The sequence below is a fragment of the Pelophylax lessonae genome (assembly GCF_965119305.1).
Source record: "Pelophylax lessonae genome assembly, chromosome: 7".
In the NCBI taxonomy this organism is placed as follows: domain Eukaryota; kingdom Metazoa; phylum Chordata; class Amphibia; order Anura; family Ranidae; genus Pelophylax; species Pelophylax lessonae.
Window position 1 is genome coordinate 214,670,460 of NC_138774.1, and position 22,896 is coordinate 214,693,355.

Sequence of the window (22,896 nt, forward strand, 5' to 3'; positions counted from 1 at the left end):
ACTAATATGTAGACTACTGCACTGCAGTTCACAGTACTGGACTACAATACAGCAGTATAGCACTACCACCTTCACACGCTGTTGGCTCTCCTTTTCTGCTCCAACACACACATTGAGAAATGGGCTGCTGAGAACCAAGCCTTTTATATTGAACCTAGATTCAAAGGCCAGGAAGTGCATTATTGGTAGTTGATAGCTATGGTGGAGAATGTCCGCATTAGTTCGCACCACCATCATGCTCAGCCTGAACCTCATCCCCATTCACTAGGCCTCAAGCTTATCGCTTCTTTACCAGTGCCTCTCCAGTGTGTTAGGAACAGGACATGTTTATCCACCAGCGCCTCTCCTATGCGAAGAGCAGATCACCATATTTCTCTCTTCCATTTCACAACATGAGGCTTTCAAAGATGGCCCAGATGTTTCTCCAGTGGTCCTAACCATATCAGTTCTCTCTCTGTGCCCTTAATCAACCCCTTTCCCCTAGGTTTTCAGTTTCAGACCAGGGGTTTGAGTAATTAAGGTCCGTGCAACCATAGTCGGCATTTCTTTTTTTTTTTTTTTTTTTTACAGAGTGGTATTTTGGGAATAAACAGCAGCAACCTTTTTTCCAAATTCACATACCAGTCTCATCATGATCAAAGTTTTTACAGGAGCACTTTCTTCTAAACTGCCCACTCTATATGGAGCACTTTCTTCTAAACTGCTCATTCTATAGAGTTCCACTTTCTTTAAGACTACTCATCCTACATAGAAGGCCAATGGCTCTTCCTTCTTGGCTCAAAGGGGAGACATGCTTGATGACCTCTTGGGGGGGCACAGCCAACATTCCATATTTCCCTGTGCTTGGGGAACCTGGAAACCTCACATCTCTCTATAAGGTACTTTTCCACATCACGCACACAGATGACCTCAGTCTTGACTGGAGGAATCCACTAATCCGAGATAAAGCTGAATAACGAGGGAACCCCTTAAAGGAGAAAAACGACATCCCCTTAGGTGCTCCCTTAAATATATGGTCCTTTTTTTCTTCAGTAGGTATACACATGTAGTCTTTCCCCCGCAGCAGCCCTTTTTTCAGTTTCCCCCTTGCCACAGCAGCAATATATACAATCCAATCCACCAACAGCTATACATTTACTGCCACCTTAGTTTGCACAGCAGCCATGGACATAACTCTTCTTTTACAGTGGCCATGTTTACAGTCCTACAGGCTGGCTGGTAAGTGAGCTGGAAATTTTTTTATATTGTTTTTTTTGACATGCATCAGCCTGCCATGTGATCCTTGCCGCAAAGGCCAGTTGTAGATTGGGGTGGTTGCAATTTGTATTGTTGGTAATTGGTGAGGAGGTGCACAGGATGCCTTCATGACCATTTTGCTATTGCTGGGTGTCCAGTGCATTCCTACACCTTTTAAGAAGAGGTTGGCTCCCTCCAGGCATACCTGCTCTTAATCTATCCATTATTATATGTGTGCTCCAATTTAGGAGACTCTCAAAATAATAGAGTTAGGACTGCAGTACACTGGAGTGCCGTGACGTAGCAGCTGCAGCTAATGCTTGTATTTGCAAATGTGTGCAAACTAAAACCCTGGTTTTAATGTGAACTGTTAGACAGGACAATTTGGTTTGTTGCAGGCTGGCTGGTGAGCTGGGAATTTATATTTGTTGTTTTTTTGACATGTGTCGCCCTTCCATGTGCTCCTTGTTGCAAAGGCCATTCAAAGGTTGGGTGGTTGCCATTTGTTTGTACTCCCAAGCCAGTTGCTATATATACACACAGTTATTATATATTGTTAAAATAAAAACAGAAAACAAACCCCAAATAAAATGCACATATTTGGTCATTTTTCATTTGCAATTTTTGAAAAAGGAAAACACAAAATAAAGCATTATACACACACATACATCTCTCATTATTAATAATATTGTTTTCTCTTTTTTTGGCAGTGCAGTTCCTAAAATGCTCACAAGGGTTTCTGCTGGCTGTGAGCACTCTCTGCAGTGACACTATATACAATGGTTGGCACATAATATTGCACACGGAGATGGGGCGGAGTCAGCACAGGAAGTAGCAAAAAAACAAAACAAAATTCACAACAAAAAACTAATGTAATGCCCACAGAGCAGAGCACCATGTCTGCTGCCATGTCCTGAAAATAATAGTGCGTTGAGGAGGCCACAGTACGACTTTATTATACATTCCCAAAACATGGTCGTGTAGAATAATCCTCTGCTAAGGCGAGTCTTATCAGTTCGGTAACAACCGACAGCGACTGGAGTGTCGGCCATCTTCAGGAGCAGGGGCCTCAGTCCGTGGCAGTATTGCAGCCCCCAGTTTAGTTTTTCAAGCAGCTGTGGGAGCCTGCTCTATCAGTCCGTTTCAGAACAGAGCCCCCCATTGCATGGTCAGTGGTATCGCAGGCATCCAAGACCAGGTCAGCATGTGTATGTTACAAGCACGACCGTCCAGTACATCATTCCTATAACCCGCTACCCCAGGCTTGCTTTGGGGCGGTTGTAAAAATGGGCAGTGGTCTGCAGCGTATTGGGTGGTTGTGAAGAGCAGAAAGGGTTCCCTTCTTAGCAAAGAGTATCTGTGTTGAAAGATAACTGAGCCTAGGGGAAAAAAAAAAGACAATTGTTAGATTAGGTCACCTGTGCCTAGCACTAGTTAAAGAACAATTAGTCCTAAAATGACCAAGTAACATTAAAGTTTATGTATAGCAAAAATGTTTTTTTTTACGTTTAATAGTAGGAAATGAATAAAACCACAGCTTTTTTTTTTTTTTTTTTTAGGAATTTACTCAAATTGAGGGTTAATGTCCCCAAAGCAGGTGACCCCATTGGAAGATTTTGCCCTCACTTCTTCTGGGGACAACGGTCACCAACACAAATACAAGATAACTCTCCCAATGGGGGCACAGCAATAAAAACCTGCAAGAGGGTTAAAGCAGTGGTCCTCAACCCTGGCCTACAGGGCCCACTAACAGGCCAGATTTGCAAGATAACTAAATTACATCCCAGGTGATATAATTTGCTGCTCAGTGATTGCAGTACTCTAGTCTGCATCTCCCCAAGGTAATACCTAAAATCTGGCCTGTTAGTGGGCCCTGTAGGCCAGGTTTGAGGACCACTGGGTTAAAGCATTTGATGAAACGCGTAGGGAAGAGCTACATGCTGACGCCATTGTGTCTTCAATCCAGGAAGTGCGGGTGTTTTGGTTTACTGCCGGCGAGGAAACGTCTGTTTAGCGCTGTTAACTTCTACTGGATGTAAGTGCGACTTTAATAAACTATTTAAAGGATTTTATGCTATTGGAACGTTTTGTCTTCTATGTTCCTTCATACAATTAATGAGAAGATGTTTGGTGGAGAGCCATTATGGGAGCACTGGTCCCCTGGAAGTGAGTTTTGAGCAGCTTTCTAAAGATCTATGATTGGATGTTTGTCCCGAGCCTGTATGACCTGTCTAGAGAGATAAAAGAGGTTATTCTTTATCTGGTGATAGAACTTCACAGGATATTCTCATTTTTCATGAATATTATTTTATGGACTTATATTTTTCTCTATATTCTTTTTATTTATAGCTTTTACAGTCATATAGCACTTATTAATTCCAACGCAGCTCTGAATTTAATTATGTAATACTGTGTAGAATATCCCAGGGTAGAGTTGCTCCTTTAGAATTCATTTTTTGTATATATTATTTTTTACGTATGATTTGGTGTGTATGTTGTATAAAATACACAAGTGCAGTTATGTAAAAAAAAATGAAACATGTAGCCTCAGCTACATACAGTATATAGCACTGTTCTGGCAGTGGGACAGGGAATTCCCATCCTGCTCCCGAAACAAAATCGAGTCAGGCTAAGTGCTCCTCGGCCAATCGCAGCAAGCTTTGTATTTGCACCTTCTCTGTCTCAGCCAATCAAAGCATTGTATTCATTCAAAGAATACAAAGCTTATTGTGAATGGCTGAGCCTGACTCATTTTTTGTTCCGGGAGCTGCATAGGCTGCCAGAACACTACACTGTACTCTTTATGTAGCTGAGGCCACATGCAGCTTATTCAGCTGCTGCTGCTCCCGTTAGTGAAGGAAATAGTTTGTTTGGACCAGCTTGGTCCAAACTAATTATTTAAATGTCACTAAAAGCTGGAGATCAGCTAAGCCCTCGTTCACATTGGAACAATTTGACAGGTTAAATCGCATGACAAGCCACAGCCTATTAACAGCAATGGCACTGGTTTGAAAATTGCCGATTTCGGGTGCGACTTCAATAGAAATCTGTGCATAAAGCCGCACAGTTGTCTTTCAAGTCGCACTAAAATGCAGCTTTGAAATCGTGCGATTTCAAAGCTGCATTCACTCTGAATGAGGGCTTAAGTGAAAGGGTTATGAACGGAACCTGTTGAGATTTAAAATCTAAGAGCTGATGTGTTTTTGAATGTGTGAACTCTGGAGCTCTTATCCTTCAACTTACATGAGTGGGTATGGGACATGAATCTGTACTTTGCTGTGACTGATTTTATTTATTTATTTTTTTGTTTCTTAAAGAATAGGTTCACCTTTCATAACATTTTGAATGTTACACCCTGAATATGGGTGTAACAGGTTACAAACAGACCTCCCCGATCCCCGATGTGACAGCTAGCGTGGTTCCTCTTCCTTCCCGCTAGCTGTCACAATTAAAAAAAAAAAACGTGGCCGAGGAGAACTCCGCTCACCCGGCCGGGTCACTGATTGACAGGGCTCTGTGCATGGAAAACTACAAGGTCCGGTAGTTTTCAATAAACTACCATGGCGCTGTAGGCACTGTGGCAGTTCATTAATGCTACTTGTCAGATTGTATCTGTTTACCCGTATGGGATATATGGGGAAGCAGATACACTGGCAGATCTGTTGGAGACCTGCATTGCGCCAGCGATCTGCTGATCGCTAGTGTAATGCTTTATAAGCAAACCTGCCGAAAAGTTTGCATTCGTTTTTTTTTTTTTTTCAAAAAAGTGAACTTATCCTTTAAGTTTTGGCACTGCAGTGCAACTTGCACTGCAGCCACCAGCTTTTTCAATCCCATACGGAGGCAATATGCTCCTATTCTGATATACACGCTTTGTTCTTTACACACATCTGACCCCTAAGCTTTGTGCATTCCATAATCCTGACCCCGTGCTTTATGCACTTCCAACCCCTGCACTTTGTGCCTCAGGGAATCCTATCCTTCTGCACATTACACACTCCCAACTGCTGCACTCTATGCGTTATCCAGTCCCCGACCTCTGTGCTCTATGTTATACACTCCTGAACCCATGCGCCTCATGCACTCTCGACCCCTATTCTGTGCGTCACATATTCCTGCTTCCCTACACCTTCTGCACACCCAACCCCTTTGCTCTGTTTGTTATACACTCATAGGCCCTGCGCTTTTTGTGTTACTCACTCCCAACCCCCCATGGTCTGTGCGTTATGCTCACCTTACCCCTGCACTTTACACCTTTTATGGACTATCGCTAACGCCCCCCCCCCCCCCCGCGCGCTCCCAAGTCCTGCATTTTTTGCTTTACCTAAACCTGGCACCTGAACTATAATGCACACTTTATACTCCAGACCCCTGCACTCTATATGCTAAATTGCACAACACATACTCCTGATCAAAATGATTGTTTCAACAATTTCTGGTTATCATTTAGTTGAAGTGATATTAAACCTTTTCTTTTTTTTTTTAAATTAAATATAAAAAAGATGTTATACTTACCTGATCAGCAGCCCTGATCCTCTTCTTCTGAGGTCCCCTGCCGGCAATCCAGGCCCCTCCTCGTGGGCGAGTGCCCTCCTGGAACCCGGCTTTCCATGGGGGCACCATTGCATGCTTGCTCCCGAGCAGCCCTGTCTGCGTCTATTGACACAGACATTCCGGGCCCCTCCTCTTGGGCGAGTGCCTTCACAGAAACCGGCTTTCCATGGGGGCACCCTTGCATGCTTGCTCCCGAGCCGCCCTGTCTGCATCTATTGACGCAGAGTGGGCAGCTAGGTCGAACCCCCTTGCTCCCTCATTACAGCATTAGATTGACAGCAGTGGGAGCCAATGGTTCCCGTTTCTATCAATCTGCCAAATGAGGAGGGAAACAGTGGCGGGAGTCACTGCTCTTGTGCACATCACTGGATCAGATCTGGTTCAGGTAAGAAATAGGAGGGGCTTAAGGACTCCTGCAGCACAAAATGATTTTTAGCTTAATTCAGGCGCCTCCAAACTATGACCCTCCAGTTGTTCGGGAACTACAATTCCCATTATGTCTAGCCATGTTTGTGAATATCAGTTTTACAATGCCTCATGGGACGTGTAGTTCCACAACAGCTGGAGGGCTGTAGTCTGGAGATCCCTGCTTTAATGCATAGAATGCATTATGGTAAAAAAAAAGTATTTAGAACCGCTTTAATGACTATTTTAATGAAATTCTTCCTTAAGGTAGGCTGTCTGCAGAAAAGCTTATGTAATAGAAGAGTTTATTTTTTTAATGATGGTACTGAGGTTTAGGTGCCCCAGATCGTACACATACCTAACAATGCTTTGATTTGAAGGTTTTATTGATTTAAGATATATGTTTGTAATCGTTATATGTTTTATATTGACAAATCCTACTGGCTTGGTTGAGATCATTTTACTGTTGTCTATAGTGATATTATTGAAAATTATCATCAGGGGGTTGAGCAACAGAAAATAGGCTAACTCCAGGTTTTATTTAACTTTAAATAGCTAGTTTGGACCACACTGGTTCAACAAACTATTTCCTTCCTAAAATATGTGTCCACTGTCCGCTACATACAGTACTGTGTCCAGCAGCAGTATGGAGACTTCCCATCCTGTTCCTCGAACAAAATTGAATCAAACGCTGCTCAGCCATTCACAGCCTTTTTTTTTTTTTATAAAGAAATATAATCGGCTTTCTCCGATTGGCTGAGGTGGACATCATGACATCACCCCCTCCTCTCAGAAAGTCCATGTATATTGTATGTAGCTGATGTTACAAACAGTTTATACAGTGCTGACAGAAGGTGCGTATACAGTATTTTAGTGAAGGAAATTTGTTCATTTGGACATGCTTGGTCCAAACTACCTATATAAAGTGGTTGTAAACGCTAAAGATTTTTTACCTTAATGCATTCTCTGCAATAGGGTAACAATCCTTTTTAGGGCAGCTACCCCCAAACCCCCACGTACTTATTGGAGTCTGACTCCAGGCCAGTGCTATGCACTAGAGCAGCAGTGCTATCCCTTTCCCTCCTCACTGGACTTAGGGAGAGCAGCAGGAGCCATTGCTCCTGCTGCTGCCAAACAAATCCAGTGAGGAGGGAGTGGGGGGCAGGGCCTGAATTGCACTGTGTGTGGCAAAAGATGCACACAGTGCTGCTCAGGAGCTGCTTGCTAGCGGGGGTTTTGAGGCCAGGAACTCCTGGGGGACCCCAGAAAAGGAGGATCAAGGGGCTACTCAGAGCAAGTAGAATATGTTTATTTAAAAAACACACACATTAATATCACTTTAAAGTAGCGGGGATAGATTTTAGGGATTGACCGATTATCGGCAAAGCCGATATATCGAGGGCCGATCTGCACTTTCTCCGATATATATCAGAATCGGCCACCAAGATGAGCGATATTGCCGATATTTTGGGAAAGTGCTTGTACCAGAGTGATGCCTGCAGCTATAGGTATCACCCTGGTACCGGCATCCATAGCCGATGGTCGGCTGTCTTGTAATGACAACCGATGCGGCTGAGAAGCCACTCGGCTGTCATTACAAGGAGTGGGAGGGGACGTCCCCCCACTCCTGCTGCCTTCCACGGCTCGCCCGGGTCTCCTGTCCCACCGGGGGATCCGGGCAACCAGCCTGCACGGCCGCCGAAGACATTCGGCTCTCATCGGGTCTCCATGCAAAAACCCAGAAGTGATGTCATGACATCACTTCCGGGTGCTGGCACCAGATTAAAAAAATGACAGCATTTAAAACAGCCAAACTTGGTGTTTTGAATGCTTTTAAGTGCAGAGGAGGGGTTTGGGGTCTTTTAGACCCCCCAGATCCCTCCACAAGAATACCTGTCAAAGGAAAAAAAAGAAATGAAATTTTTTTTAAATGTACGAAAATATCGGCCGCTACCGATATGCATTGGCCAAAATATCAGTATCCGCAAAGAAAAACCGATATCGGTCGATCACTAATAGATTTCCCTTGACTTTCTGCCCTGGAGACTCAACAGGAAGCAAAATTAAATCTTTCCAAAGTGAGGGAAAATGTCCCCCCCCCCCCCCCCCCCAGGATAACTGTTATTGAAACAATCACATCCATTGGAATAATTCTCTTCTAAGACTAATATTTTGTATTTCTTTGTATCTTATGTTCACCAGGACAAATGGAAATGGGGAATCGCCTCAGCTTTGAAAAAACAGGTTCTCTTTAAAGTGAACACAGGTATGTTTGGCTAAGTGAACTTTTCTTTCCTTCAGTATATATAGCCATACAAAGTCACTGATCCAGAAGTCACATGTGCATATCAGTTGTCTTGACACTCTACTACCTGTGTGCTTGTTCCTGGCCAATGGCTGCTATCATTAACACAATCTGCTTTTGGTCTTCTTTTTTTTTTTTTATGCACAGGGTTATAACTGTACAAGTAGGAATCATTAGACGTGTCTCCACCCTTACCCTTTCCTCCTCAAAGCTGATGAGTCCCTCATCATCCGTCTCCAGATCTTCGGGCTCCTCCACTACGAGGGCCCGCAGCTCGGTGGGTGTGGTCCGGGGTCGCAGCAGACTCAGCACTCGCTCCATGGGGGAGGGGACAGCACAAACAGGGTTGGCCTCCTGCTGCTCTAAGTTGTCGCTCTGCTTCTTTGCAAAGTTAACAAACACCTGAGTGGGTAAAGATAAATGGCATAAGCATTAAGGGGCACTTTTGCTGAGAAAGAAATAAAAACTATCTCATGATGTATATGCTATTTATCTGGCTGTCTAGCTTGCTGATCTTATGAATGTAATGGGCTTGGAGTCACTGGCCTGAAACGAGTATGCAGAGATGCAATTCTGACGCCTTTATCTTCTTACTTGTCATGGGTTAGTGAATGACACCAAGCCCATCTAGCACAATTTGCATAATTCTCTCTGCACAGGTTTTCTTCTAGGGGAACCTATACTGTGAAAAATACAGGAGCTACAACTGTTGACATCCTGGAAATGCTAGATGCCTGACTTAATTACTTATATATAGCAAACCTGGAAGTAGACAGATGAAGAATGTCAGGGTGAATTTAGAACTCATGGTATTTACTTGTTCCAGGACAGCGACTAAAAATTACTGAAGCTATTGATTTAGCATGACAGCCAGGCAACTTGTATTTTCAGAATGAGGGGCCACAATGCCCCCTTCACCTTACATACAGTGGGGAAAATAATTATTTGATCCACTGCAGATTTTGTATGTTTGCCCACTTACAAAGAAATGAAGAATCTATCGTTTTTATCACAGGTGTATTTAAAATGATAGAGACAGAATATCAACCAAAAATTCCAAAAGAGCACATGATAAAATGTTGCAGTTTAGTGAGTAAAATAAGTATTTGATCCCCAAGCAAAACATGACTTAGTACTTAGAAATCCTTATTGGCAAGTACAGAGGTAAGATGTTTCTTGTAGCTGGTTACCAGGTTTGCACACATCTCAGGAGGCATTTTGGTCCACTTTTTTTTTTTTTTTTTACAGATCTTCTCTAAATCCTTGGCTGCCGCTTGGCAACTCCGAATTTTAGCTCTCTCCATAAACTTTCTATAGGATTAAGGTCTGGAGCCTGGCTAGGCCACTCAATGACCTTAATGCGCTTCTTCTTGAGCCACTCCTTTGTAGCCTTGGTAGTATGTTTTGGATCATTGTTATGCTGGAAGACCCATCTTCAGTGTTCTGGCTGAGGGAAGAAGGTTCTTATCTAAGATTTTAAAATACATGGCCCCTCAAATACGGCAAAGTCGGTCTGTACCTTTAGCAGAGAATCAGCCCCAAAGCATATTGTTTCCACCTCTGTGTTTGACTGTAGGAATACACGAGTCCCCCTCCTTAAGAAGGCACATATACAATTATGCCAATGAAAATCTAAACGATTCAGAAAAGGATTGGGAGAAAGCGCTGTGGTCAGAGGAGACCAAAATTGAGCTCTTTGGCATTATCTCGACTCGCTGTGTTTGTAGGAAGAAAAAATGCTGACTATGATTCTAAGAACACCATCCCTACAGTCAAGCATGGAGGTGGAAACAAAATCTGCAGGGGATCAAATAATAATTTCCCCCACTGTATGCAAAGGTTTCTTTCTCATCCATTACTTTAGAAGATCTAATCTACAAGAGATTTGCCTATTGACTATTATGGCCAAATCTGCCAAATACAGAATTCGGTTTGCTAACTTAAGCCTGGTACACACTACTCGCTTTTTTCAGAGCCAATGTACTAACGATCTGACGTTAGTTCAGCGATCGCTCCCCCCGCCAGAACACTCTGTTCAGTGCTCTCAGCCACTGGCTAAAGGGGCTAATCGGGAGCGAGTCACCTGCTGGTTTTCCAGCATGCTTGTCCAACAGCCGGTCGGCCGTTTGGCCGGCTTCTTTCAGACCGACTGCCATAGACGTGGGCCGAATGTCACTTGACATTCGGCCCGTGTATACCAGACTTTAGTGGCTATTTACATCAGTCCTGTAAGTTAGTAGTGGCCCATACCTGGGACTGTTATCTGCAAAATGGGTTCAAAAAAACATCTATGGATCTGTGTATGGGGAAATAAATGCATTGGCGTACAATGTTCTAAAATCTTTAGTTCACATGTCACCGATGTGAGAGGCAAGCAGGACCATTTGGAATATGGATCAGAGTTTGGCAGGGTAGTGTAGACTAGTCTGAGGAATACCAATATAATGACCTTGATAACTGAATGTAACTGTTTTTGGGACACACATGGGATTTTTACTTACATTGTCCAGGGTTGTCTGACTGACTGAGTAATCCTCTATTCCCAGAATGTCCACCACCTGCTCCATTTTGCTGAAAACCTGTGCCAAGGATACCTGCTCGGATTTCAGCTGGTACTGCACTTTTGTGTGGTGTCTTTCCTGTAGGAAAGAAGGTGTTGTAAAAACCAGGATTAAGTTAAATAAGGTAAAATTAGTGATAGTGAGCTTTATTTATGATGGTAGCTATTTCTTAGAGCAATCAAATTTTCCTGCTAAATACTCACGGAAGAAAACAAATTAGAATTTAAAGTGTCACTAAACCCACGTCATAAAAAACTATCAAATGTTGTATTATATGCTGTTCATACTCACTAAGTTTTCTGTATTCTGCAAAAAAAAAAAAAAAAAAAAGCTGATCCTGCTGTTTTCTATCCCCCCTTTTGATCATATCCCAATGCAGTTGGGGATTTTGCAGAGCAGTGTTGGCAGCTCTGCACATGCTCAGTTTTCAGTGACTTTCTATGCTGAGCATTTCCTCCCTAACACATCTGAGCATTCCATGTGACTATAGTGTCACACATGTAGGCATATTGACAGTGGTTAATTAATGACAGCCCATTCCCTTCTCCTTCATACCTGCTAATCAGCTAAACACAATAGGGGTGGGATATTACATCTTGATTGATGGAGGCTTCACCTCCCTCTTATTCCAAGACACAGGCTGGAGAGATATGACACACAGCCTGTATTTGGCAGAAATCCACCCACACCATGTTATTGCCACAAAAATAATAAGATTTAATTTCTAATATAATAATGTTTGTGACAATTTGAACCAGTTTAATATTATTATTATTTTTTGTTTTTACCCTGTATTCTAAAGGCTGTATTTTTATATTTTCAACATGTGACCAGCAGCAGAGGACTAGAAGCTCCTCCTGCTTATGTTTCCCTACAGATATGCTGAAAAATATCTGGGTCATGTGACAGCTGTACTGTATATCGATTAGGAAAAAGGTACTTCGATTTTTTTTTCTAATTATAATTAGAATTATTCTAAGTATTATCAAAATCATTACAGAGCCATCATCAACAAACAGAAAGAGAAGGGACAATGTAAAACAAACTGTTTAGTATCACTTTAAAAGTCTAGAGCTGGCCACACATGGATCCAATTCGCCCAGTTAAGCAGGAACCAGCTACATTTTGATTCGTGAATGACCGTTCCCCTTTATGGAAAGTTTCCCTCAAATGTGTGGATGGGGAGATTGGCTCAAAAAAAAAACTGAGCCATGTATGGCCAGCTTAAAAGGAGAAGTACAGCCAAATCTTGTTTGGCTGTACATCTCCTGTTGATCACAGGAGTGCAGTTTGTTTTGCACTCCTGTTACCCATTTTCAGCAGACAGCGGGCTGAAGTCCGCTGCCTGCTGATGTCATAGAGCCGGTCCAGGCTCGGACAAGATCACGACAATGGAGTCGGGATCCACCCACATGCCTGGACCACCACCTGGCTCAGCCTCACAGTTTGATGTTGGTATGTTTAAATTAAACTGTAATAAGAGCAAGTAGATATAATGCTATGTCATTTTGTTTCCCCTTATAGCCCTTTCTTTTAGTAGAAATGACTGAAACCAAATGGGAGCGTCTGACTTGTTGCTACAGGCAATGCAGACTGTAACACAGTCCGTGCCTATTCACAGTTATTTGGAAATGACACCTATTGTAAAATTAAAACTGCCCTTCAGCAAACCTGTGCTTTAAAGCTGAACTGAACTGAACTGCTTGTTAAAGTCCAGAGGTGTAAAGTGTATTATTTGCCCTGCTCCAGAGATCTTCCTATGCTGTGTGATGGTTTCTCCAAATCACCTTTTCTAAAGCATTCCGGCTGATGACAGGTAGACATCATTGAGTACAATGCAGGACCAAAAGCCTTGCATAGTAAGTGAGGATGGTGAGGGCCCACCCCCCTCAAAGTGGCTGAACAGAGTGGTAGAACAGGAAAGGTATGTGCTGTCTGGGAATGTGGGGGGTTAAAGTGAACCTGTTTGCCCTGTATAAACAAAGCACAGGGTCACTTTAAAACAATTATAATACTGCTTTTTACTTTCTAGTAAAGGTAAAAAAAAAAGGAAGTGTGTGATTACATTGCCTTGAAAAAGTATTCATACACCTTGAAATTTTCCACATTTGTCATGTTACAACCAAAAACGTAAATGTATTTTATTGGGATTTTACGTGATAGACCAACACAAAGTGGCACATAATTGTGAAGTTGAAGGAAAATAAATGGGTTTCAAAATTTTACAAATAAATATCTGAAAAGTGTGGCGTGCATTTGTATTTAGCCCCCTTTATTCTGTTACCCCTAACTAAAATCTAGTGGAACCAATTGACTTCAGAATTCGATTAGTAAATAGAGTCCACCTGTGTGTAATTTAATCTCAATATAAATACAGCTGTTCTGTGAAGCCCTCAGAGGTGTGTCAGAGAACCTTAGTGAACAAACAACATCATGAAGGCCAAGGAAAACACCAGACAGGTCAGAGATAAAGTTGTGGAGAAGTTTAAAGCAGGGTAAGGTCATAAAAAAATATCCCTAGCTTTGAACATCTCACGGAGCGCTGTTCAATCCATCATCCGAAAATGGAAAGAGTATGGCACAACTGCAAACCTACAAAGACATGGCCGTCCACCTAAACAGACAGGCCGGGCAAAGAGAGCATTAATCAGAGAAGCAGCCAGGAGGCCCATGGTAACTCTGGAAGAGCTGCAGAGATTGACGGCTCAGGTGGGAGAATCTGTCCACAGGACAACTATTAGTCACTCAACAAATCTGGTCTTTGTTGAAGAGTGACAAGAAGAAAGCCATTGTTGAAAGAAAGCCATAAGTCGTCCTGTTTGCATTTTGGGAGAAACCATGTGGGAACACAGCAAACATGTGGAAGAAGGTGCTCTGGTCAGATGAGACCAAAATGTAACTTTGTTGCCTAAAAGTAAAATGCTATGTGTGGCAGAAAACTAACACTGCACATATCCTGAATACACCGTCTCCACCGTGAAACATAGTGGTGGCACCATCATGTCGTGAGGATGCTTTTCTTCAGGAGGGACAGGGAAGCTGGTCAGAATTGATGGGAAGGTGGATGGAGCCAAATACAGGGCAATCTTAAGCCCCGTACACACGTAGCGAATGTCGGCCGAACGTTCGGCCGTCTTTTGTCCAGGGCTGTCGTGTCGGCTGAAAACTGCAAAAGACTGCACATGAATTTTGTCGGCCAACAACAGCTGACTGCAGAAGTGATGTCATATGATGGTTAACTTTCCGTGTGCTTTTTCTTTTCTGAGCATGCTCAGTCTTGCTAATCGGCCGAATTCTGTACTGACTGGCGAACAATCGGCCGTTCTGGTGTTGGCCAACAAAAATTTTATTGCCTGCACAACAGATTCTGTTCGGCCGAAAATGCGCTGTCGGCTGTCGGAAGCATCATACTAACAAGCCTACAATCGGGCGATCGGTCGTCGGCCAAATATTTACGGCCGACAATCGGTACGTGTGTACGGGGCTTTAGAAGAAAACCTGTTAGAGTCTGCAAAAGACTTGAGACTGGGGTGGAGGTTCACTTTCCAGCAGGACAACGACCCTACACATACAGCCAGAGCTACAATGGAATGGTTTAGCTAAAAGCAAATTCAAGTATTAGAATGGCCCAGTCAAAGTCCAGACCAAAATCCAATTAAGAGTCTGTGGCAAGACTTGAAAATTGCTGTCCAATCTGACAGAACTTGAGCTATTTTGCAAAGAAGAATGGGCAATTGTCACTCTCTAGATGTGCAAAGCTGGTAGAGACATCCCTAAAAAAGACTTGCAGCTGTAATTGCAGTGAAAGGTGGTTCTATAAAGTATTGTGAAAAGTGTGCATGCCACACTTTTCACATATTTATTTGTAAAAAAAATGTTTGAAAACCATTTATCATTTTCCTTTCACTTCACAATTATGTGCCACTTTGTGTTGGTCTATCACATAAAATCCCAATAAAATACATTTTCATTTTTGGTTGTAACATGATTAAATGTGGAAAATTTCAAGGGGTATAAATACTTTTTCAAGGCACTGCAGTTTCTCTTTTACATAATCTTTATTGCAACATTTTCAATGATAGGGACAGTGAGAATTGCTCATACTTACTTTGAGTACAGCTTCTGGAAAATTCCTATTGAAAAACCGTACAACTTCCTTGACGTTCACACTGCATTTTGTCCTTACAGTGATCATGTAACCATCACCAAACCTGCAACATTGTTAATCACAGAGGGCATATTTAATGGAAAATGTCACTTTCACTAAAACAAATTACATTTTTCATTTGAACCCAAAGCCACGTACTTATTTTAAACTGACAAAATTGCAGATGATGTTTTCTTATTATTTATGGTAAATCCAGGGTTGCCTTGTACAATGTTTGTGTACAGACTGCCACTAGAAATTAAACTTCCTGCTCAGTGACTGGATCACCACTATTATCTGCATTTTTTTTTCTCTCTACACAACACTGGGATTGATCATGTGATTAAAGCCGACAGCCCCCCCCACTCTGCAATGGAATGCATGTGTTGGTTTGATCTGGTAGCAGGTAGTACTATGCAATGAAGTCTTCTAAAATCATTGTACTGTACATAAATCACCTTGTTTTTCACCTAACAAAAGTGATGTTACACTTCAGATCTTGGTCTATTTGGGAACTATATTCTTACCGGTTCTTCAGGTGCTGGATGCTGCCGAGACATTTGAGGCGTCCGTTGACCATTATAGCCAGCCGAGTACACAGGGCTTCACATTCTTCCATACTGGGGATAAGAGAGGGTGTTAATGGTGCTGGATCTGATATAAATAGAGCCAGTTTGACAGCAATCTTGACTTGAAATATGTACTTACCAGTAAACCCAACTGGAAGTTAAAAGGTTAGTTCACCTTTACAGAAAAAATGAAAAGGTGAACACCAGACCTCCCTCCCTGCTGTACTGACCTCAGGTGTTGCCGGACTGTAAGCACCCCATCAGTGCTTCCAGGACGGACCAGATGGATTCTAACTGGTCAGCGCCGTCACATTCAAAAGTGGTTTTTACACTGCTGTTACCTACATTCTGACTTTTTATGAAGTCAACCGCTAAGCCCTCCACCTCTAACAAGTCATCCTAGCTGCTGACATAAGCAGAAACCTGTGACATATGACCATCAAAGAAAGGTGTGATTGACAGGCTGATTTGACCTAGTCTATGCCTTGTGAGAGGAGAGATGGCTGCACCCAGCTGGGGAAGATCTAAGTCTCTGGGGACAGAATAAAGCAGTTTTTGTTCACTAGTTACTGTATGTACTAGTGAGCTGAATAGTTCATATTGGCTGCGGTTTCCAAAAACCTTGCCAAATGAAAAGGTTCCTTTAAATGTCATCTCAGGAAGCACTAAGCATAGGCACATTCCTGTTAACTGTATCACTATGATACCTGTGTGATGTTAACACCAGGGAGCGCCCAGTCTTGATGATGTCCAGGATAAGGTTCCAAAGGAATCGGCGAGCCTTGGGATCCATTCCTGTTGTGGGTTCATCCTATAGCAATAAACAGAAGATGACACTATGACAATTTGTTGTTGGGACTAAAGGATGTTACCATTCATCTGTCCAATGAGACACCTTAGTGATGAGTATGGGCATTTTAATTGCCAGGGCTGAGCCATGAAGTCTGGGAAAGTCATATTCCAGTAACAAAATTAAGCTAAATCAGAGAGGTGCAGAAGAGCCTTTTCTGACCAATACAGGTAATAAGTGGATAGCTTGTGGAGTGTATTCTTGGGTAGTATTGAACATTTAAAGTGGAGTACAGATTTACTTTAAGTTGTGCATTTTACCAAAAAGATGAATGATGGGTAGCCAATGAGGGCGATGGCAGTAGAGAGTTTCCTCTTATTCCCTCCGCTGTATGTTCCTGCTGGCTTGTCAGAGTATGGAGTCAGTTCCAGCTTCTCCAGTGCCCACTTCACCACCTGCCAAGAATACAACATCATAATAACTGCATTATGCCTTGATAAACAATATTTTACATTTCTCCTTCCATAAAAAGTCCAGCTTCTCCTAATAGGCAATAGGTAGAATCCATATTGATGAATTGCTACAGAGCTTTATAGTAGGCTTTTTGTATAAAAACTAATATTTTGCCTTTACCAACTGGTCAGATTTCAGCTGGCTGATTTGGGTAAGAAAACAAAAAGGAACGATCTGGAGTGATAGCAAATACACATACCAATATTTCAACACATGGTTCTGTTTTCTGGTCCTGTTCCCATTTCAACTTCAAAATACTTAAAGCACATCTCCACATTTGTGGTGACTATAATAATAAAGGAGAGCACAGAAAAGCAACCAATTTTGTAAATGCTATTTTTTTTACGAATTCTGTTTTCCTACGCTTGTACAGGCTTTTGAAAGATGCATCATTTCCAGAGGGTAAATAGTAAAAATTGGATTTTTGACTTACTGTAAAATTAATTTCTCTGATGTTAATTGCCGGACACAGCTTCTGATCTTCTTAACCATTCGGTTAAACTGCCCCCTACAGGAGTAGGACACTAGGCAGAAAAATAAGTCTGGCTATGCCAATGGGTAGTCCCAGGGGGTATACTCCCTTTCTCTGCTATAGGTACTCAGTTCACGCGCCCGCACTCCTCCCTGAACGAGCCGAGGCGGGCGCGCGCTCGCCCACTATTGGCTCAAATCCCAGTGACAGGCGAGCGACATAGATCTACGTCACTCTGCCTGGCCGGGGCTGACTGCCGCAGTAAATATACTGTGCGCAGTCGGCAACCGGTTAAAGAGGACCAGGTCCTCTAAACAGCAGCCTGCAAAACCTTGTGGCCAAAGGAAGCGTCCGCAGATTCCAAAACATCCACTTTATAGAACTTTGTGAAAGTGTGTACTGACGACCACGTGGCCACCTTGCAAACCTGCATCATGGAAGGCCCAGGAGGCGCCAAGCGCCCGAGCAGGGTGCACCTTGACAGGGAAAGGATGAACCGGACCCTTGATGGAATAGACCTGAATCACCGTCTGTCTGATCTATCTGGAAATGGTTGCAGAGGAAGTGGGCAATCATTTCCGAGGCCCATCCATAAGCACAAATAGTGAGTCTGATTTCCTCCGTAGCTGCCAGGTACACCCTAATTGCCCGAACCACATCCAAAGTATTTGACACAGGAAAAGCAACACAATGCCTTTATTCAAATGAAAATCAGAGACAACCTGAGGAAGGTACGATGGACAGGGGCGAAGAACCACCTTATCACTGTGAACCACCAAGTAAGGTGAAAGACAGGGTAACGCCGCCAATTCCGACACTCTGCATGAAGAGGTGAAAACCACCAAAAAGGCCACCTTTTGGGACAGTGTAAGCAGGGAAATCTCCCGAAGTTTCTCAAAAGGAGGCTTCTGGAGGACTGAGGGCCCAAAGTGGCAACAGAGGCCACACTGGAGGGGTCAAGTGCCTAACTACCTGAAGAAAAGTACGCACCAAGAGCCGTTGCAAGAAGACCGCTAAGGCTGACACCTGACCCTTGTTAGTACTTAAGGCCAGTATCTGCTCAACCCCTCGTTGAAGGAAGATCAAGATCTGAGCCATCGAAAAAAAGAGAAAGGATGAACCCCAAGAGACTCACACCACGCAATGTACATCTTCCACGTACGATGGTAGAGCTCCCTAGAAGTAAATTTCCTAGCTTGTAACAGTGTTGGAATTAACGACTCAGACAAACCTCTATCCATCAGCACCTGGCATTCAACAGCCAAGCCGTCAAAGCCAGCGACTGTAAAGCAGGATGGAAGATTGGTCCTCGGGACAACAGATCCTCCCTGAGAGGAAGCTTCCAAAGATAGTCAGCGACCAGCTGCACGAGATTGGCATACCAAGCCCAGCAGGGCCAGTCCGGGGCCACGAAGATGACCGGAATCCCTTCTGCCTCGAAGTCTTGGCCGAACCAGCCAAGGTCTACATATTGCGGGCCACAGCCTCAGCCTTCCTGTCAGCCGGGTCCTTAAAGGCCGGGGACTCTTCAACGGGAATCATGGTTGCCTTGTTCAATCTGGAAACTGGAGGGTCCACCACAGGTGGAACAGTCCACTTCTTAAGAAGGGACTCCCCACCATTGGGGTATCGCCTAGCAAAATCACTTAGGGACCCCAAGGTCATCCCCACTATTTAGTGATAATTCTGTCATAATAGGAGAGGAAAGGGAACACCTTTTCCGCAATGGATGGCTTAAGAATGCCAAAAGGAACCTGCGCCTCCACTGCAGCTTCAGCTGAGTCCTCATCTTTAAGGTCTACAATCAGTGCATCCACCAGCGCCTTTTTGTACCTGGTTGCAGAAGTGGAGGAATCCTGCTCACTATCTGAGAATTCAGAACACGTGGTCGCAGACCCAGCAGGGTGACCCACGTCTGCGACGACCAAATCAGGATTAGATGAGACAAGGGAAGGCAGGGGATGCTTTTTGCCAGCCCGTCGCCCAAAAACCACCTCCACCTGGGACACCAAGGACTCCAGGACAGCCGTCAATGCATCGATGGATGGATGGGAACTGGAGGGCATCAGGTGGGGAAATGTGCGCTAAAGATTCCATGAGTCACCAGGGGGACACCACAAAAAAGTGTAAAACACTGCTAAGGGACAACAGCCCACCCGGTTGCCAGCCACAGAGCACCCTACCAGACTCACCATCCCACAGAAACCAGGCACCACAGCCACCAGGAGAATCTGCACTGCACGAACGGCACACAGGAAATTAAAAGATCCAGGAGTCAGCACCAGGGGTTCCCACAGCTGTAATCGCCACCCAGAGTGCTCCACTGTCAAGGCTGCCGCTATTTTCAATGGCAAACCACCGACAAATGGCCACCGGACTACACAAACATGGTCGTCGTGCATTAAGCGCACAAGCTACAAGAAAATGGCAGCCCCGCATGGCACCACAAGGCTCCCAGGGACCCAGGGTCTCAGAAAATGGGACAGGCAGGAAAGGGGGCCCCTGGCAAGAGCACCCTCCAGGTACAGCCCCCCCACAGTCACCAGCAGTGCACCCCACCTGCCCCCTTCATCAGCACAGCACCCTGCCCCCACCCCAGGCAGTGGACCAGGCCACCCCACAGTGTCAGTGAAGAAGGGGGGGGGGGCAATATGGCCCACAGGGACCACCAGACCAATGACGGGGGGTGCCTAACAGGAACGAGGGGAACCCAGGGGTCTGACCATTCCATAGAGGGGCCCATGTCCACCCCAAAAACCCTCCAGAGGGAGAGGGGAACAGCCACTTACCATACTAGGAACCAGACAGGCACCGCTCCAGACAGAACCTCCTCACTGATCTAAAAAGAAAAAAATTGCCAGGACCAGTGATCCCAGCAAGGAACTAGGTTGTTACTCATAACTAGGCAGAAAAACCTGAGTACCTATAGCAGAGGGAGGGAGTATACCCCCTGGGACTGCCCGTAGGCGTAGCCAGACTTTTTTCTGCCTAGTCTCCTACTGCTGTAAGGGTGCAGTATAACCCAATGGTTAAGAAGATCAAGAGCTGTGTCCGTCAATGAACGAAAGAGAAATACTATTTATGTTTTAAAAAGTGAATGGGTATCTCTGTCTAAAGTATCCAGTCCCAAAACAAGTGGAAAACATGGTACACCTATTGGCTGATTTTTAGTTTTTGATGGGTGCTGAAATGTTAAAGGGAACCTTTGCTAATGGCTGTCAGCTGTCCTAGGCCCCCAACATTGTAAGCTGCTGTTGTCCAGTACCCGGATGTAGTGCAGGTCCGGAACTATAGCATACTTCTGCTATATCAGGCACTGTGGCATGCCTACCCTAGAATCAGCACTGTTTATGGTATTCCAGCATCTGCCAGCACGTGCCAGGTCCAAGCACAAGAAAAAACAGGGTGCTGGATTCAGATTTTCTAAGGGTCATTGAAATTCACTGGGCCCACTGAATCTGGTTCAACAGCACTCTACAAAATGGGACCCCCCCTCGGGAACAGGCAAAGGACCCAGAGCTAAGAATCCATATACATATTGTATAATTAAATAAGAGTGCAAAACAAACATTGCTAGGGGATTTAGTGATAAAATCGATTCATAGCAGAATAAATCCAATGTGTTTCAGGGGCCAAACACTCATCAGGGCTTAAGAATTTCGACTGCACCTAAATAGATTCAGGTAAGCAGATGCCAAATAAATGTGTGCTTTAATGCTTGGAACAGTTTCAGAAGGGCAGGTTACACCAATGTTAGTGAATGCAGTAAAGGAGTATTTTGATGTGCCAGGTAACAGCTGACAGGCTCCCTTTCAAATCAACTAAAAAGTTTATTTTGCCTTTTCATATACTGAGCCTCTTAGGCTCCTTCACACCGAGGAGTTTTTAAGTGCTTTTGCGTTAAAAAAAAAAAAAAAAAAAGTGTCTGGAAAAGCTCAAGAAAAATGCTTTCCTTTCAATTCTATGTTTGTTCACACTGGGGTGGTGTGTTTTCCATTGTGGTGTAAAAAAACCCTGCTTTCCGCATTTTTAGAGCATGTTTGGTCAGTTAAAAAAAAGCCCCAAAAACTCTTCCCCCCCCCCCCCCCCCCACTGAAGCTAATGGGAACTGCATCATAAAATGCCTCTAAAACGCACCTCCTGAACATTTTTGTGCAGTTTTTGAATCACGCGTTTTAAAAAAACGCACCGCAAACCGAGAATGCAGAAGTGCAGCAAAAATGCTGCATTGTGAACCAGTGAATGTCAAAGTAGCCTTAAATTGGGATCTTTGTTTTAGGTCTAATGTCTGCACACCTTCAATTACAATGGGGTTCCACTGCCTATTGGTTCTCTAACTTTATATTATAAAAAATCTCATGTTATGTAATAAGGTGTTGAAAAAGTAGGGCCTGGAACTCCCATTTCAGTATGGAAAGGGTGACTGATCAGAGCAGTTTAAAGCTTGTGAATACAAGCTCAAGTAATGAACAGAGTCTAGTGGAGAGGAGACCTTCATTCTGAGGTCCAAAGCTGCACAATTAGACAACAAGCGACTCAACCCAACAAATACCACTTGTAAATGAAATACTTTCTGGTAGACTAACTCTTTAAATATAACTCACCCTTTCCTCATCTTTCCAAGGAATCCCCCTAAGACGGGTGTAAAGCTCGAGATGTTCCTGGGCTGTGAGTTCGTCAAACAATGCATCAAACTGTGGACAGTAACCAATACTTTGCTGAACCTGAAGGAGTTCTTTCAAGATGCTGCCAAAGATGATAAAAACAGGTGGTATCATGTATAAGACATTAATGGACATCTTAAGAGAACTCAAAACACCAAGAGCCTCGTAAATCAGAAAACTCTCTGACCAATCATTTTCTACCTTTCATTGCCTAATCTGCTAACAGATGATCTAGCAGCTAAAGAACAAGTTTGTTTGCTTAGCTTTTTTCTTTGTGTCTACAAGTGGGTAGATGGCCAATTTTAATAAATCCTTTACACTTAAAGAAGATAAGCCTCTGCTCGCACCTTTGTCTGTTGATAAAAGCTTCTCCTCCGGTGGTGCTCTCATCCCCTGTAAGCATTTTGAATGTGGTGGTCTTTCCAGCTCCATTTACACCAAGCAGCCCAAAACACTCTCCTGGTTGGACACCAATGCACAAGCGGTCTACTGCAAGGATGCGACCCATCTTCCGAGACTTGTAAACCTGCAGCAGTGGAGAAAATATATTGGGTGAAATCTGGAACTGCATTCAGGGTTTGGGTCTAAAAGTCTGGTGACTTCTAGTTTTATGCTCGGTTCACACTGCTGCGACATGGGATTCTGACTTGACCCCAAATTGCATAACATGTCAAATTCAA

At 43.7% G+C, this 22,896-nt stretch overlaps 1 protein-coding gene across 1 annotated transcript in view; it reads right to left on the reverse strand.

Moving 5' to 3' along the window:
• Window positions 1–1,822: 1,822 nt before the first annotated feature.
• The window catches only part of ABCA2 (ATP binding cassette subfamily A member 2), a 259,479-nt gene continuing 238,405 nt past the window's right edge, over window positions 1,823–22,896 (reverse strand). The window contains exons 41-49 of the mRNA XM_082263584.1: window positions 22,564–22,742; window positions 22,157–22,298; window positions 16,888–17,022; window positions 16,485–16,588; window positions 15,736–15,828; window positions 15,170–15,272; window positions 11,002–11,139; window positions 8,696–8,902; window positions 1,823–2,615 (exon numbers count right to left, since the gene is read on the reverse strand). Coding sequence (XP_082119710.1) covers window positions 2,580–2,615; window positions 8,696–8,902; window positions 11,002–11,139; window positions 15,170–15,272; window positions 15,736–15,828; window positions 16,485–16,588; window positions 16,888–17,022; window positions 22,157–22,298; window positions 22,564–22,742 — 1,137 coding nt within the window. The 3' untranslated portion in view covers window positions 1,823–2,579. The remainder of the gene's footprint in view (window positions 2,616–8,695; window positions 8,903–11,001; window positions 11,140–15,169; window positions 15,273–15,735; window positions 15,829–16,484; window positions 16,589–16,887; window positions 17,023–22,156; window positions 22,299–22,563; window positions 22,743–22,896) is intronic.